We start from the raw sequence: 16,847 nt of genomic DNA on the forward strand, positions 1-16,847 counted from the left end.
CAAACAAACACATTTTTTCGATGTTTGTTTTTGTTTTTTGATAATTTATTTGTTGTTTTTGTTTTGTTTTGATGATGATGTTATTTATGATCATCATCAACAGGTTTTTGCTTGTTTTTTTCCCTGTTGTTGTTTACAAAACATTTTTCTTACCTTTTTTTCGGTTTCGGATCATCGATGCTTCTATTTGGAAGGTCTTTTCCATGCTTTGCCTTCATGAGAAAAAAAATGAATAATTTTTTTCCCGTTTGTTAAATGTGATGTTATTATCATTATTAGTTGGCGAAAAAAAACACCTTTTTAAGAATGATAATTAACATGTCCATAAAGTTTGGTTGTAAGTTTCTTTTTTAAAAATTTATTTAAATTAGTCAATAAAATCATTTCATTTCATTTCAGAGGGAAAAAATGACAAATTCCTGACAAAGAACAAGGCATTCATCCTTATAAGTATAAACATAAAGACATCAAAAACCACCCTTCGATGTTCTTAACAACAAAGCAAAAACTTTGTTTTTTTTCAGAAAAAAATGGATGCGGCCGGATGATTATCCAAGTCATGTGATGTTTGTTTTACACCGGCATGGATTTGATAATGATGATGATTTACCTTCGTTCGTTTGATCATCCATCATCCATTTTTGAATGAATGAAAAAACATTGAATGATATGGATATGGTGGTTTGGTTTGTTCGTTGTTGTTGGTAACATCAGTCAGCCGATGATGAAGATAAATCATCATCATCATCAACCAAACAATAAAATTGATCAAAAAATGATGATGATCATTATGTATCATCATCATAATGTTCATGTTTTTTTTCTTTTCTGAATGGTCAACCATATGTTGGTCATCGTCATTGTAGCAACCGTGTTTAACTTTTTTTTCTTTTTCTTGTTTTGTGGCTATTTTTAGTGTAACATTTTTTTTTCTAAAAGTTGCGATGGTGGTCAAGAGTGAGAAGATAGAGAGAAAAAAAATCAATTTTTCTCTTACCCGGGTTATCACTGTATTTGTGAATGATAATGACCATTATAATCGGATCTTGATGATGATAATGTCTTTTAAGCCTTTGTTGTTGTCGTCGTCGTTTTTTTTGAATTGAAAAATTGAATTTTGAAAAAAAAGATGTTTGAAAAAAAGCAAGCAAGCAAGAAGCTCGAAAGTTTTTTGTTCAGATCTTCCATTGTATGGATGTTACAGCCAGCCAATCATTATTCATCGAATTAGTTTTTTTTGTGTGTGTGCCCATTTTTACCTGATGTTGATTTTGCCAAAAAAAAAATTTCGCATGTGTTTTACCTGGTCGCTGAAGTAATTAACGTTTTGTTTTTTGGCTCTGATCGAAAAAAAACAAACATTATTGATTTGATTGATTGATTCGGATGTGAAATCTATTTTGATAATCAAAAAAACTTGTATTTTTTGATCTGATAAAACAATAATGATCATCATCATCATCAGGCGTGATTTATTTGTTCATTGTTTGTGTTTTGATCATTTGGTTGACTTATTGATTGATTGATCGATCAATAAATAACCATAAGATTTTTAATAATCGGATAATGATGATCTACAACAACAACAATTTCGCTAACAGAAGCGATAAATTTTTCCAATTCAGAAACCAGGAAGATTTTTTGCTTTCGGGCAAATTTCTTTCTGGAAAAACATTTTTTTCAGAATTTTTCATTGATCATGATATTAATGATGATAATGGCAATATGTAATCATATCATCATCATCATCATTATTTTGATCTACTTTTAGGTACATATTGTGCATCCATTCTATCATCATCAATCATCGATCTAATAATCAAGGATACATTCATTCATTTTGATTCACAATTTTGATTTTGGAGAAAATATTTTTTGGCCGTTGTTGTTGATGCAGGGTTAAAAAAAATCCATTGATTATTTGTAATGAAACACGAAACTTTGGCCAAAACACAGGATTGGTTTTTTCATTGTTTTGGGCCATTCTATTTTCGAATTTTCAATGGCCAATCTTTATCATTATCATCATCGATATGATAATCGACACCTTTTGATAGGAATTTAACCCGAACAACAAAAAAAATCGGTCGGAAAAAAACTTTTCGAACGCGCCCATCATTTATGAATTTTTTTCTTTGTTTTTGTTTTTCTTGAAAAACATATTTTGCCCATATATAAATCATCCATAAATGATGAAATCTGATAGCCATTATATTGAACGAAATGAAAAACTCTTTTCAGTGAAACAAAATGATCCATTGATGTCACTGGATAATTGAACAACGAAAATGATTGATACAATCGAAATCGATTATTATAAAAAAAATTGAATGGCGGCTATTTTTATCCAGGTTGGCTGGCTGACTTCTGTGTGATGTTCATTTTTTCATTCTTTTCAATTCAATTCACATGTCATTGAACAGCATTGAATATCGCAGCCGCCGCTATTCATTCAGTGAAAATTCAACTTTTTTTTGTAAAAAATCAAAAAAAAAAAAAATCCAACAATAACATCCGACATGAACAAAAGAGAAAAGAGAAAAGTTGACTTTCTATTTTTGGCATCACCAATGATCGATACGATGTCAGAAATGAAAATGTTGATGATGATAATGTTCACCTTAATTTTTTAGTTTTTAAAAGTCTAGTGTAATTGAATGATCATTTGGAGCAATTGACGATTTATCCGTTCAGTCAAGATTTTCGTTTTGATGATTATGACTATAGTGGCGCCTAATTCCTTTTTAATGTTTATTATCGTTGCACGAAAACATCTAAACAACCAGGCAACCACTGGATGTGACCACACACACATCAAAGATTGGTAATGTGGTCAGTTCAGTTGAAAGATTGAAATCTTTGTTTTTTTTGTTCTTTACTTCTTCATTCTTCATCGTGTGACCATTTGTTGAATAAAATGTCATTTTGACATTCTTTTCATTTAATTTAATTTCATTTTTGCTGCTACTTTTGATGACGATGTTGATGCTTGTGTCTGGTCAGCATCATTTTATGATCAGTTTTTTGATGCCAAATTCATGATAACATACATTTCGGTTGCTCAGTCGGTCGGTCAGTTGGTTGATTTTGTTCAAAGAAAAAAAACCTGAGCATCTCTGTCTCTTTCGCTCTCAGAAATTAGCCATCGTCCGACAAACAAAAATATGAATTGAAAGACCCGTTATGTGTACGGGAAAAAACGAAAGAAAAAAAAAGAAAATTTCTATTAATAGATCAACACAGTTTGGTTGAAATAGGCAAAAAAGAAGAGAAAATTATTATTATTATTATGGTCATTGCCGAAGGATTTCTCACCAAACTTAAATGAGAAAAATGATCATGAAAATCATCATTGTTCTTGATCATTGTTTTTTTGGGGGTAATCTCTCTTTTTAATTCTAAAAAACATCTCTTTTTGCATAAAACAATGGAAATTATTTTTGGGTTTAAATAGCCACCGAAAAGATTTTCCTTTTTTTTGCTTTTTCTTTGGTTAATTCATTATATGATGACAAAAATAAACAACAACCTGATGATGATCATCCGGTTATCCATTAGACATTTAACCATATTCCTTGAATGTTTTGCAAAAAAAAATTGTCAAACAAAAAACAAATGGCTAATTTTAGCCTAACAACAATGGTGGTTTTCATTTAACACAATCAACCTTAACCATGAAAACAAAAAAAGGGGACTCTTAATTACATCATAATTTTTTTGGAGAAAATTTAATTTTTTTTCCTTGCTTTGCGATTGTTGCGCCTGAATTGTTTGTTTTGTTTCGAGGTTTTTTGCTTTGTTTCGAGCGAATATAAATTCACCATTCTATAGTTCTGATGTGATTGATCGATCGATTCGATTGGATTAAACAATGATCAATCGAATGATTTTCATTTTAATCATATTGATTTTTAATTATAATATTCAAATGATTAATTCAGCACCACCAACAACAACAACAACAACAATACCAACAACCGTACAATCAAATCTAACAACATTATCAATAGAATCGATACCTTGGTTCGGTAATGATTATGATGAAATAATTGATTGTGGTGTACGTACATTATTCAATACAATATCCATATCGATTATAGATAATCGTATTTATCAATTTAATATGGATCTTTCGGTTACAATTTATGATCAATCATCAAAACGTTTAAATGATGATCGAAATTATTGTAATCTAACAACGGGTAGAAAATTTTTTCTTCAAAATCTTAATACAAAATTTATCGATATGAATATTGAGTTGGAAAATTTGATAAATTTCTTACCAAAAACCAATTCATTACTGCATAATTATTTTGGTATTGCATTACGTCAGGAAATCAATCCAACAAATATTCGTTTTGATGTTTTTATCAAAAACATGACCAATATTAACGATAATGGTACAAATCAATATGAATATTCAAGTCATTCATCAATAACCAATGATATTGAATCACTTTCAAATATGATGAATAAATATTTAACAACAAATTCATCCATGAATGATGATGATTATAATTTAATAATGATAAATGCTCAATCAAATACATTTATAATTATTATTGATAAACAATATAATCAATTTTATTTTCGTTTATTTCTTATAAAACATACAACATTTATATTGAAAGGAAATATTTGTCTTTTATCAACATCGAAACGTTTAAGTTTAGAAGAACAATCATGTCCAAATGATGATGATATTATTGAACATTCACAATATAATGATAATGATAAAAAATTTACACAAATTCAATATGGTTTTATAACGACAACTACATTATATTTGATTTCATATAATGAACATTTTACCATTGCTATTGATAATCGTATATTAACAATATTTGATCAAAGTTTTTCCTATCGTATTCTTGATACATTAAAATTTTTTTGTTGTCAAGAACAAGCTGAAAAACCATCAGATGATTTTCCATATCATGATGATGAAAATGAACCAAAATTCAATATAGAAATAATGATCATATTGGTTATTGGGTTTTTTTCAATAATATTATTAGTATCATTTTTGATTTATTATTTTGCCGTTTATAAACGACAAAATAATGGAAATAATTCAACATCATCAGCCAATAGATTAATATGGCATAAAATTACATCAACAATGTTGAAAACAAGTCCATCAACATATAATAAATTTGATCCATATTTAAAATCAAGATATGGTTCTGGTGGTTCGGGATTTCAAGCATCACCATCATCGTCACCTCCATCATCATCAATAATAAAATCATCATCATCATTAGCAAACAGTAGTAGTAATAGTAGTATGGATAGACCAAATTCTATGAGAAGATCATCATATCGTCAGAAATCATCTAGAAGATCACCACCACCATCATCATCATCATATCGTCAATCATCAATGAATCGATATTCAACAAGTCGATTACCAACTGGTGGTGGTAGTGGCCGTCGTAATAGAAAACCCCGTTACAAAAAATAATAATTCCAAAGTTTATCGATATAAAAAAAATCCTTGATCATCATTTTCAAACATAGAGAATTTCGAAATCATTAATAATCATTAAAATAAATTTTTTTCTTCTTTCACCACAAGTAAAAATGCGCAATACTTTTGATGAATGTGATGATGACAAGTTCAAGATTTTGTCATTATTTCATTGAATGAAATTTTTTTTTGTGATCCACTTTGCAGTGTGATGATGATGATATTCAAATTAAGATCAAGGCTATCGATCCATTCATTCATTGATTGCGTGGATTTTTTTTTATATTGAATTTTCTTTCAATATTCATAGATGAGACTTGATGATGTCGTTTTTCGTCGAGGACTATTTTTACCCGATAAGAATTGAAGGAAAAAACAGGAGTGGTGGTGGTGGTATGCTGCTTGTATGTTTGTCTGGTAATTCACATACAGAAAAAAAAATAATTATCGTGTTCAGCTTTGAATATTTTCCTATAATGGAAAAACATAATGCATTAGGTCAGTTGAAACAGCAGCCAGCAAAACCGGCCAACCGGTAATGATCTTTGTCCTGTTTATGATGATTATGATTATGAATGAACAATGTCCGAAAGGAAAAAGATATCCTTTCACTAGCCCCTTTTGCAACAATCATAATAATAATGTTGACCTAATCCTGGATAACAACAACAACAAAAAAACAACGATAATGATGATGCTAAAAATGCTACTTACCTGATGTTTGTTCAAAATTTTTTTTCGTTTATTTTTCACAAACAAACAACAAAAAAAAAAAGAAAAAAGTAAATATTTTATTGAAAAAAAAATAAACATTTCGAATGTTTATTATTATATCGTTGTGTTTGAACAAATATGATGAAGTTCTATAAATAGCCAAAGAGAGAAGAGAAGTGAAGGATTCGATTCTATTTTATCATTATAATCATCATTTTGTTGAAATAGTTTTCGAACGATTTGAAAAAGAAAAGAAGCAGAAAAAAAACATTCGAAATTTCGAACGGTTTTTTATTTTTTCTTCAATTTTATTTATCGATGATGATGATGATTATGATACCGGTCTTGAAGCCGGTCAACAAGTTGTCCAAAAAAACAAGTATCATTAATTTCAATTTTTTTTTGATTCAATAAAAAATTTGTGTTTTCGTTTGAAGAAGAAAACGAAAAGAAGCGATTTTCGTTTCGTTTCGTTTCGTTTTTTATGATTTTCGATTTCAAATGTTTATCCGATGACCGATGGTCTTCTGTCTAAAAAAATCGTTGACAATTTTTTTATTATTATTAATGATGATGACGACACTTGATTGAATGAAATTTGTTCGTTCATCGTTCGATTTGACCGAGAAAATCATTCGACTGTGCAAGCAAAAAAAAACAAATTCGCTGAAAATTATTATTATCTCACTTTGATTATGAATTTTTATCTGAACAAAATTTTTCATCTGACTTGACTGACTAAATTCAAATCAAATCAACGTTTCGAAGAGATTATCCCCAGCTTTTTCGTCGCCAAATCGATATATATTCGTCGGGGAAATCGGTATGGAAATTTTCTTCTTTTTTTGATTAAATTTTGAAGAAAAAAATTGTCGTTTCGAATATTAATGTGAAGATGATTTTCGTTGTTGTTGCAGAGAAGCAAATTGAAAAAAAATGAATTTTTATTCATTACTTCCTCGTTTTTTTTCTTCTTCTGTTGTCACCATTATCATCATCATCATCATCGAAATTGTCTTGTGTTTTGTTTTGTTTGGGTTTGGTGACCCGAAACCAAATCATCATCCATATAGATCACTTACTCACTAATATCGATCGTCTTCGTAAGCAAAAAAAAAGGCGCTAATTGAACCAACCAACCGACCAATTTCGAAGTAGCAAAAAAGTTCTTCTTCATTATTGACAAAATTGAAATCAATTTCGACGATCAAGTTTTTGTTCTGCTGTTTTTTTAACGAAAATCATCATCATCATCACGAATAAATCTTTTCTGATATATCGACCTTTCGAGTCGATTTTGGCAAACAAAGAATGAGGTCAATATGATGAGAAAAAGAAGAGAGAGACAGAGGTAGAAATAGCGCCGGGCACATCAACCAACCAACCTGTATCGAAGGAAAGATTGAAAACTAAATGAAAAATCAATCGGTATTTCTATTTTCAATTGTCCGGTACTGGTGGTTATGAATGAATTGATAATTTATTACTTCATTCATTCATCTTGACCTTGTTTGTTTGTTGTTGTTTGTTGGTGTTTGATCGAAGTAAACATGGCGCCCAACATTTCTTATTGATGATGTTCAAATAATGTTAATTGAATTCCCTGACTATGATGATGATCATCGAGGCTAGAAATAGCCAAAACAAGAAGAAAAGAATGTAGACAAAATTTATGAACATTTCAAAAAAGAAGAAGAAAAAAAATTTGACCAAATATAGAAAGCTTGTTTGATCGATATTTTTTGTCTTGATTTTTCAAAACAAAAAAAAAATTGCCAATTTTTTTGTTGTTGATCATTTTGGTGATTGTGATGGAGAAAAAAAGTAAAAGTTTTTTTGGAATGATCTACATTCCCATCCAATCAACATTTACATCTTTTTGTTGTTGAAAAGTTGATCCAAAAACACTTTGCCTGTTCAAAAAATATCACCGTAATAGGAAAATATGTTAAAAAAGGCTTGGGCATCATCAACATTTGAAGTGATTTGAATAAACGCCGGTTCTAATTGTTGTTCAATTCAAAAAAACATCATGTTCAAATTCGTGATGTTTGTTTCGCCTGCCATTCATTCATTCAGTTGTTTCATTGAAGAACCTTTTTTTTCATCAACAACGATGATGATGATGATGATAATCAAAGGCGGAAATCTTTTCGCTGTTGAACCCGAATGAATGAAGGCATCCAATCCATATTTGTATCATTTTTTTTGTTTGATTTTTGATTCGAAAAAATCATTTGAAAATTGATCATTTTGAATCAATTAATTTTTTTCTGCCATTTTTGCATCGGATTAATCTATTTTTCTGCTTTTTTTCTGCAGTGAAACTTTCAATGAAAAAAAAGTGCCAACTTTGATCATATCGATTGATTTGATTCGAAAATTGGAGCAAAAATGATGATGATAATGATTTTCTCCTTATTTGGTGGCCAGGTCAAATGTTCAAACTTGTGACCTACACACCCATCCGATAATAATCCCCCCCACAAAAAAGGAATGATATGTTTGTTTTCCCTTTCTTCTACTAAAATCATCAAATAAATCACCTATAAATTTTTTGTCCGCTTAAATTTGGCTTTGAAGCAAAAAATTGATGCTTGCCTAAAAGCATTTTTTTTCTGACATTGGATTAGCGAAATTTATGTATGGGCCAAACACACACATACACATTCCGCATAAAATTGGAAAGTGGAAAAATCAAAATGTCCATGAATATGAATGAGGCCAATTTTTTTTCTTGCTAATAAAAAAAAATTACAAAACGAAAAGCAAAAAAAAACATCTAATCGTTATTGATGGATTGTTGCTGTTGTTGTTTGTTAACATTATTACATGATGATTCTGATGGTCAAATCATAAATGAAACCTTGATTTTTATTGAATTTCGATTCGATTGTTTTTTGAATGGGAATCCTTATTTTTTTTCTCATCATCATTATCATTATCATCATCATTGATCGATGTACTTGATCTCAATTTAAATCCCAACAAAAAAAATAATAATTTAGGTGCACAAATATATGCTACACATATTCACAAATGTCATAATCATCATCATCAACAACAAACAAAACAAATTGAAATATATAAAATTGAATTGAAAAAAATCATTAATATTAGTTTTCACACGATTCGCTTATCTTACGCTTACTTGCATTACTTACCTTACTTGCTTACCTGTATTATTAAATTATCATATAGTTTTTTTTGCTCGCATTTTTCCAAAATGCAAATTATATTTTTCTGATGAAAAAAATGTCATTATTATTTTTTAAAAGTTTCCCACCATTTTGTTTCATATTAAATGATGATGGTAGTCAATATTTATGGAATTTTTTCTTTTGCTCCCCTTGTGCATACAGATCGTTTAATTCCAACTGAATGTTGTTTTGGATTCATTTTCTGTTCCAAATGTTTTAACGTTGGAAATATTTGAATTTTGGACAACATTAGGCAACAACATTAACATTGATTTTGCTCATTTCATTTAATGATGATTATGATTTTTGGAACTAAACATACTGAAACAACACAAAACGAACAACATTAAACATGGTAGACATTATCTGTTTCGTTGACCATCATCATCAGTTGTTTTTGAAGCCAAAAACAAATTCCTAATTATATTTAGTTTTCTCTCCCTGTCTATGTGTATTTTCATTAAAATATGCCACACATACACACACACTTATTTGGCCTTGTTCGAAGCAAAACTTTTGAATTAAATTGGATCAATCAATCATTGCATTCAATTCATTCAATTCACTTTTCTATGATCAAATATAATGATAATCCATTCAGCAAACTGCCTTGCTTGCTTGCTGGCTGACTGTGTGTGTGTGATCAGGATTGATAATGATTTTTGTTTCTCTCGATTAATCGATTGATTTATGATTGATTTGAAATTTGCAATAGAATTTTTTTCTTCGTTAAATCAATTTTGCAATTTCAATTTTTCATCAATCAATTTTCAATAATATTCATTCATTCATCGACGACGACAAATGTGATTTTTTTTTGTTTTCTTCGATGGCCTTTATTTGACGCCTGGATTGCAGTTTTGTTTTCAATGTTGCAAGCAAGCAGACAGGAAAATTATCAATCCATTGTTGCCATAGATCGATCGATGGATCACCATCATTCGTTGATTGAAATTGAAGAAAATGAAGTAGAAAATTGCTCAATATTCACTTCTTCATTTCATTTCATTTCAAGCAAAATAATTGCTAAAGATGATGACATGATGTTAGACAATAGCCAACAAGAAATGATAATGACATTACCATTATCATAATATGATTTAACAAAGAAAGAAAGAAAAAAAAGATTCTATTTTTAAAATCACATAACAATCAATTTCATCACGGTGTAATTGAAAAACAAACCACTGACTGACCATTTGGTGATGTTTGCTGGTTTTTCGCACATTGTTGTTTTCAATAAGCTCCAAGTTTTTTTGTTTGTCATTATCACTAAAGGTTTTTGACAATCAACATGCTGACAGGCCGTTTATGTTGATCTGTTGGTTAATTTCTCTCGTGAAACAGCGAAAAAAACAATGAGAATTGGGAATATGATTCAATAAATAATACTATTTTCACCCAAGAGGGTTGTTTGTTTGTTGATCCTCAATTTCTTATAATGATGATGATGATGATTTTTGGTTTTCCGTCAAAACAAAAAAAAACTAAAACCTAATCTCATTTGAGACAGAAAAAAAAACATTGTTCATTTCATTTCACATTTGTGGTTGTCATTTTGGTCTATTTTTTCTGTTAATCCACATAATTTTTTCAAGGATTCAAATCAGAAAAGTAAAAACAAAATCAAAATAGACAGTGAAAACTTGCAGTGAAAAAAAGAAATTGGCACACACAAACAAACAAACATCAATTGAGTGATGGATTTTGCTTTGTTTTGTTTGTTGCTTCTATTTTTTGCTTCAATTTCGTTTGTTTGAAAATGAATTCAAGTCAAATCAAATCAAATCATACTGACAACGAGAACAAAATCCGCCAAAAAAAACCCCTGTTTTGATTTCGTTTTTTGTTGTTTTTGTTTGATTTTTGAAATTAATAACATGCCTTGGAGGCTAAGCATGATTTCTTGATTTCTTTTTTGATTTTTTTGATTGATGTAAATAATGATTACATTTAATTGATTGATGGATTGAATATGAAATGTTGGAAAAAAACAAAAACAATGTCGAAAATTGAATGTATTGATCCAGCCAGAGATTCGTTTTCGAAGAATGACAGTTATTTTTAGATATTTCCCGAATATTTGCGGGTATCACATAAAATACAATATCACAAAAACCAAAAGATTCAATCAACCTTATCGTTGTTGTTGTTGTTGTTCAAATTGAATTTTTTTTTGTCTGCAATTTTCATTTCGCTTTTTTTGTTGTTGTTGTTGTTGATTATTTTCAATCAAATGAATGATTATTGATCTTTCTGTGTTCGATATATATTTGCCAATTGATTATTATTTTCAGGACAGAAATCGATTGTTTTTGTTGTTCAAATTTCACACCACCACCGTTATTTTGAAAATTTTTGAAACGAGGAACTTTATTGAACTGAACTGAACTGATGACAAAATAGATTTTCTATTTTTAGGAATTCTCTGATCGTTGTTATCTTTGTTATCCAACCTGGTGTGTTATGATGATGATGATAATGATGGAAGAAAGTGGAATATTTTGATGGTGGAAATTTCAAAAAATTTCACTCGAAAATTCGAAAATCTGGGCCCAAAAAATTCGAATTCGAACATTTTTGTTTTTTACAGAAAGCAACTTTTTCAACAGTCACTGTTTTGTTTGGATCGAAATAGACGGAACAAAATTGAGCCATCCGCCAAGTTCGATGTTTTGGATGCTTTGTGGTGCTATACACGCGGACATTCAAATTTTGTTTTCATTTTTTCAGACAAAATTGCGAGTGCCAAAGTTTATTGTCAGTTTCAATTAAGCATCAGATTTTTCTTGTTGTTGTTGTCATCTACGATTATCATCAAGTATGATGATCATGACTTGATGATGTCTTGATTTGGACAATTTTCATCTAAAAGAAAGCTGGCCAACAATTTCTCCTGATAATGGAAGATTATCACCACCATTATAACCACCACCTGTTGATCAGTATGTGTTTGTTTGACCCATAAACAAACAAATGTTATTTTTTTTCCTGATTTGTTTTTTGAGACCCGAAAATAAAAATTTTCTGGCTTTGAAATCGAATCAATTTTTTTCGGTTATTTTCAAACAGGTGAACAAGAAAAAAACGTCAAATTCTCTCTCTTCATGTTTAAACTGATGGCATTTTTTTCGAGTTTACATAATGTTTCTGTCAATCTTTTGTTTTGTTTTGTGAAACAAAAATTGTATCCAAACGATTTGTTACAACATCATCATCATCAACGAAAAACACCTGAATGTTCGAAAGTTTTATGCGCATGCGTTCATCGAACAACGATTAATCCCCATCGAACCATTTGGAAGATTATTTTGGAATTTTGTTTGCCTGTCAAAAAAAAAATCTTATTAAATAATGAAAAAAATGTGACATGTGATGATGATAATAATTGTTGATGGTGATGTGATTTCGTCAATCTCTCTGTGTTTCTGTGTTTGTATGATGTGTGTGTGTGTTTTTCAATTTAAATTTAGATTTTTTTTTCTCTATTTTTCAATTGTCATGTGAAAAATCCTTTATGTTCATTTGAAAGAATGATTGCCGTAATAATTTTTTCGTATAATCATCATTATCATCATCGTTATTATGGTTTAAATGAACGAGGTGTGTGGTGCACATTTTTTTACACATGATTACCATTACGATGATGGTGATGAACATGAAAAAAAGATCAAATTTTACTAGATTAATCCACATTAAATCATCATCAGATGTTTTGTTTTTGCTTTCAAATCAAAAGAGCAGATGTTTTTTTTCAGCAGAAAAGAAACATTTATTTTTTGATTCTTTTTGTTGCTTTTACTGAATTTACAAATTGTCCAGTGTTTACCTTGTTTGTGTTTGATTATAATTCGATTTGAATCCAAAAACTGATTAAATGATTGATTGATTGATTAAAAGTCAGGGTCATTTGGGTTTGGTTTGGTCGATCGATCGATATTGATCGCAATATTCCCTTTCCTTTTCATTTTGTTCAAATGGCTACTTTTTTTCTGGATATGATTAATGAAAGTTTTTGTTCAACATTTGTTTTTTACACATGTCTTATCGCACAACTTTCAAGCAAAATCAAATCAATTGATCAATAAAGTTTTGCCCTTGCAATTTTTTTTTCTTCTCAATGGTCATTTTTGCACAAAATTATCATAAAATGCATAAAAATGAATCAGAAGAAGAAGAAAAATATCTTTATTTATTTGTTTGGCTCACGAAACAAAACATTTAGATGGACACGGATGATGACATTGGACTGCCACAATTCTTTTTTGCTTTTGCTTTTCGCTTTTTTCGAATTCAATCTGGACAACAAGCAAGCAAGCAAATCTCATTTTTTTCGTTCTCACAATTGATTTCGTGCATACACGTTGCATTCTGATCAAAAAGAGAAAAAAGAGTATAAAGTAACAAAAAAAACCAATTCAATTCAAAAAATATCAGGCAAATTGGATCAAACAAACAAACAAAAATTCATGAATGAAGAATGGATTGACATTTCAATTCATTTGTTTTCAAGGAAAATGCCAAAATGAAAATCTTGTTAGCCAAATGACCATTGTATGTATCGGTCGCCATTGACCAAAAACATCATTTCATTGCAAAGGGATTCCAACTACCGGCATATGTGAATTTGAATAGACAAATGTTATTACAAAGTTTTGCTTTTGTTTTCGGTCAAGGAAAACAAAACAATGAACAATTAAAACAAAGTTGGCGGAAATAAAGTTTTTGTTTGGATGAAATGAAAGTTTTTTTGGGAAGAAAACATATGCTTTTTATTGCCATTTTGGCTATTTCGATCCTAGATAGATTTTTTTCTATACAAAATAGTTTTGGTGATGGTGCACGATGATAAGTCAATTTTGATAAAGTTTCAAAAACACAGAAAAAAATCAGAAAAATCTTTAATTTTTGAATGGATTTTGTTTGTTTGAAATTTAAAAGAAAATGAAAATGGAATGAAAAAATGGAATATTGAACTTGAAAATTTTTCCATTAAAAAAAAATTTTTACACTTGATAGTGATGGCCATTGATGATGATGATAATGATCTTTTGTTATTTTCAAATTGTTTGGCCTATAGTCATAGTCATAGTCAGGTTAGGTTAGGTTGATGACTATGACTATGCCTATGATTCATAGTTGAGTGAGGTTAGGTTGATGACTATGACTATGCCTATGATTCATAGTTGAGTGAGGTTAGGTTGATGACTATGCCTATGACTGTGATTCATAGTTGAGTGAGGTTAGGTTGATCAATATGACCTAAATTTTAATTTCTATTATTAATTCCACATAATATCCATTTTTTTATTGGCGATGTTTATTAAATTACATCAATGATGATGATGATGATAATCTAATAGCTAAGGGTAATTAGACAAAGAGAAAGCCAGAGAGCCGGAGAAACTCCAGTAGAAAAAAAACCAGTTATATAATAACATTCATTCCAAATACAGCAAGCAAAACTTGTCCAACTTGTTTATTATTGTTGTGTGTGTGTTTTTCCAAACGATAAAAAAAGACAAAATTTTCAATTTATCGATAGATTTATAATTCTCTCTCTCTCTCTCTCTATGAAAAGTTTTAATTAGATTTTTTCCAATTCATAAAAATCATGACAAATGATAATAATAATAATAATATTTGGAGCATTTTCGATCTTCCTTTCATTCATCCAACCACTTACCTGGTCTGCCAGGTGGCCTAGTTTTTTATGATTGTCGCATTCATTCATTCATGGTGATGAATAAATATTGCCCGCAGGGTTCTTTCAGAGTTTTAGGTTTCTTTTTGGTTTTCGATCTATTCAAAATTGCCGGGCAACAAAAATTTGTTCAAAACTGAACAAGTGGAATTTTCTTCCACGCATTATACTGAGAGAGAGGAAGATAAATGTCACAAATTTGTTTCACACAGGGTACCATTCTCCACCGACAGCTAAGTAGGAAATGAATGAAAAAACATTGGATAATTATGATTCAGGCTTGAACTGAATTTTGATTCAGATTTTTGAACAAAAATTCAAAAATCTCTGCCCCCAAACCTACTTAATAAGATGATTTATCTGCTTTAATTACATATTATTGAAGTGGGATGCCATTTAAAATTTACTTCTGTTATTATCAAATAATAGCAACGTTGGTGGCAATGGTGGTGATAATTATCATGGCCATCATCATCAGGGGTTTTATTCCTGGCTGTGGCTGGAATTTCAATTTGATTCGATTTGAAAAAATGTTGATTTATTGATGGCACGATTTTTTTTTCGTTGATTTTCGTTGATTTTTCATTGATTTTCATTGATTTTCATTGATTTTCGTGGATTCTGGCAAATTTAATTTTCGCTTTGATTAATATCTTCTTCATCGATGATGATGATTTTCCACTTTTTTTAAATCCACCGAATTAATTATCATTCGAAATCTTTTGCTCAATTCAAAATTGACAATTGAAAATGATTGTTTTCAACACTATCGCATCACGATAATTCGAATCATTTAAAAGATGTGATTGTCAATTCGTGACTAGATCATCATCACTGGCTTAATCTTTCACAATAAGTTTAGCGTAGTTCTTCTTGTTTTTCTTGATGATTAATTGTATCAAATATGTTTGATTCTTGATCGATAAATCAAATCGATAAATATGATGACCTAGTTAAAATTATTAATAATATTTTTTTCTTTCGTTTTTCACAAAATAGCTACAGTAGCAAAACGACGTAAATGTACACCATATGAATTTGAATGTATCCAAGATTCTCAATGTATCGATTTATCATTGGTCGGAAATGGTATTGCTGATTGTAATGATCGTTCGGATGAATGTTCAGATCCTTCAAGGGAATTTCGTTGTCGTTGTGGTCGACCAGTTTGTATTGATCGTCAACATTATATGGATGGTCAAATTAATTGTGAAGATGGTTCGGATGAAGGTCTAACGGTTACTATTTGTCAAAGTTTTATACAAAATGAACTTTTACCTAATAATAATAATAACGGTAAGTTTTTTGTTTTTTCTCCCTATTCAATAACTCTGCGTTAACAGAAAATTTCTTTTTCCCCTTTTAACAAAAAACCCGAATGGATTTATGTGAACAAGTGTGAGAGAGAGAGCCTCGTGACTATCTAATAATCTTTTTTTTATAACAAAAAAAAAACTGAATGATAATTTACTAATTACAAAACAGACACACTGAAAACATGGTTATTTTTTTACTAATTTTATAATTGATTATCAACCAAAAATACAACTACAAAATTAATTGATTGAGGTCATTGGAGTGGATTTGACCAATATTTTTTTCTACTTCTTTTGGATAACTTAACCCTGATTTTTTCAAAAAACAAAAAAAAACTAATTTTATCGAAAATTTTCGTCGAAACGTTTCATCGACAACCAACCAACCAACTAACCATGGCTTAATTTTATTCTAATTGCGTGTGTCTATTTGGGGGGGAATT

The 16,847-nt window shown here is 29.7% G+C and overlaps 2 protein-coding genes across 3 annotated transcripts in view; both read left to right on the forward strand.

The window, feature by feature from the left end:
• The window catches only part of LOC113797133 (uncharacterized), a 36,944-nt gene that overhangs the window by 5,358 nt on the left and 14,739 nt on the right, over nt 1-16,847 (forward strand). For both annotated transcript variants that reach the window (XM_075821973.1, XM_075821974.1), the window contains exon 2: nt 16,088-16,384. In XM_075821973.1, coding sequence (XP_075678088.1) covers nt 16,088-16,384 — 297 coding nt within the window. The remainder of the gene's footprint in view (nt 1-16,087; nt 16,385-16,847) is intronic.
• On the forward strand, nt 3,827-5,571 carry LOC142645527 (uncharacterized). Its single transcript, XM_075821939.1, has one exon. The coding sequence runs from the start codon at nt 3,872-3,874 to the stop codon at nt 5,462-5,464; it is 1,593 nt and encodes a 530-aa protein (XP_075678054.1). The 5' UTR covers nt 3,827-3,871; the 3' UTR covers nt 5,465-5,571.

This window comes from Dermatophagoides pteronyssinus, unplaced genomic scaffold, assembly GCF_027571235.1.
Source record: "Dermatophagoides pteronyssinus isolate colony J.1.1.1.1 unplaced genomic scaffold, Derpt_VIB-CSIC_2022.12 sq0014, whole genome shotgun sequence".
Classification (NCBI taxonomy): domain Eukaryota; kingdom Metazoa; phylum Arthropoda; class Arachnida; order Sarcoptiformes; family Pyroglyphidae; genus Dermatophagoides; species Dermatophagoides pteronyssinus.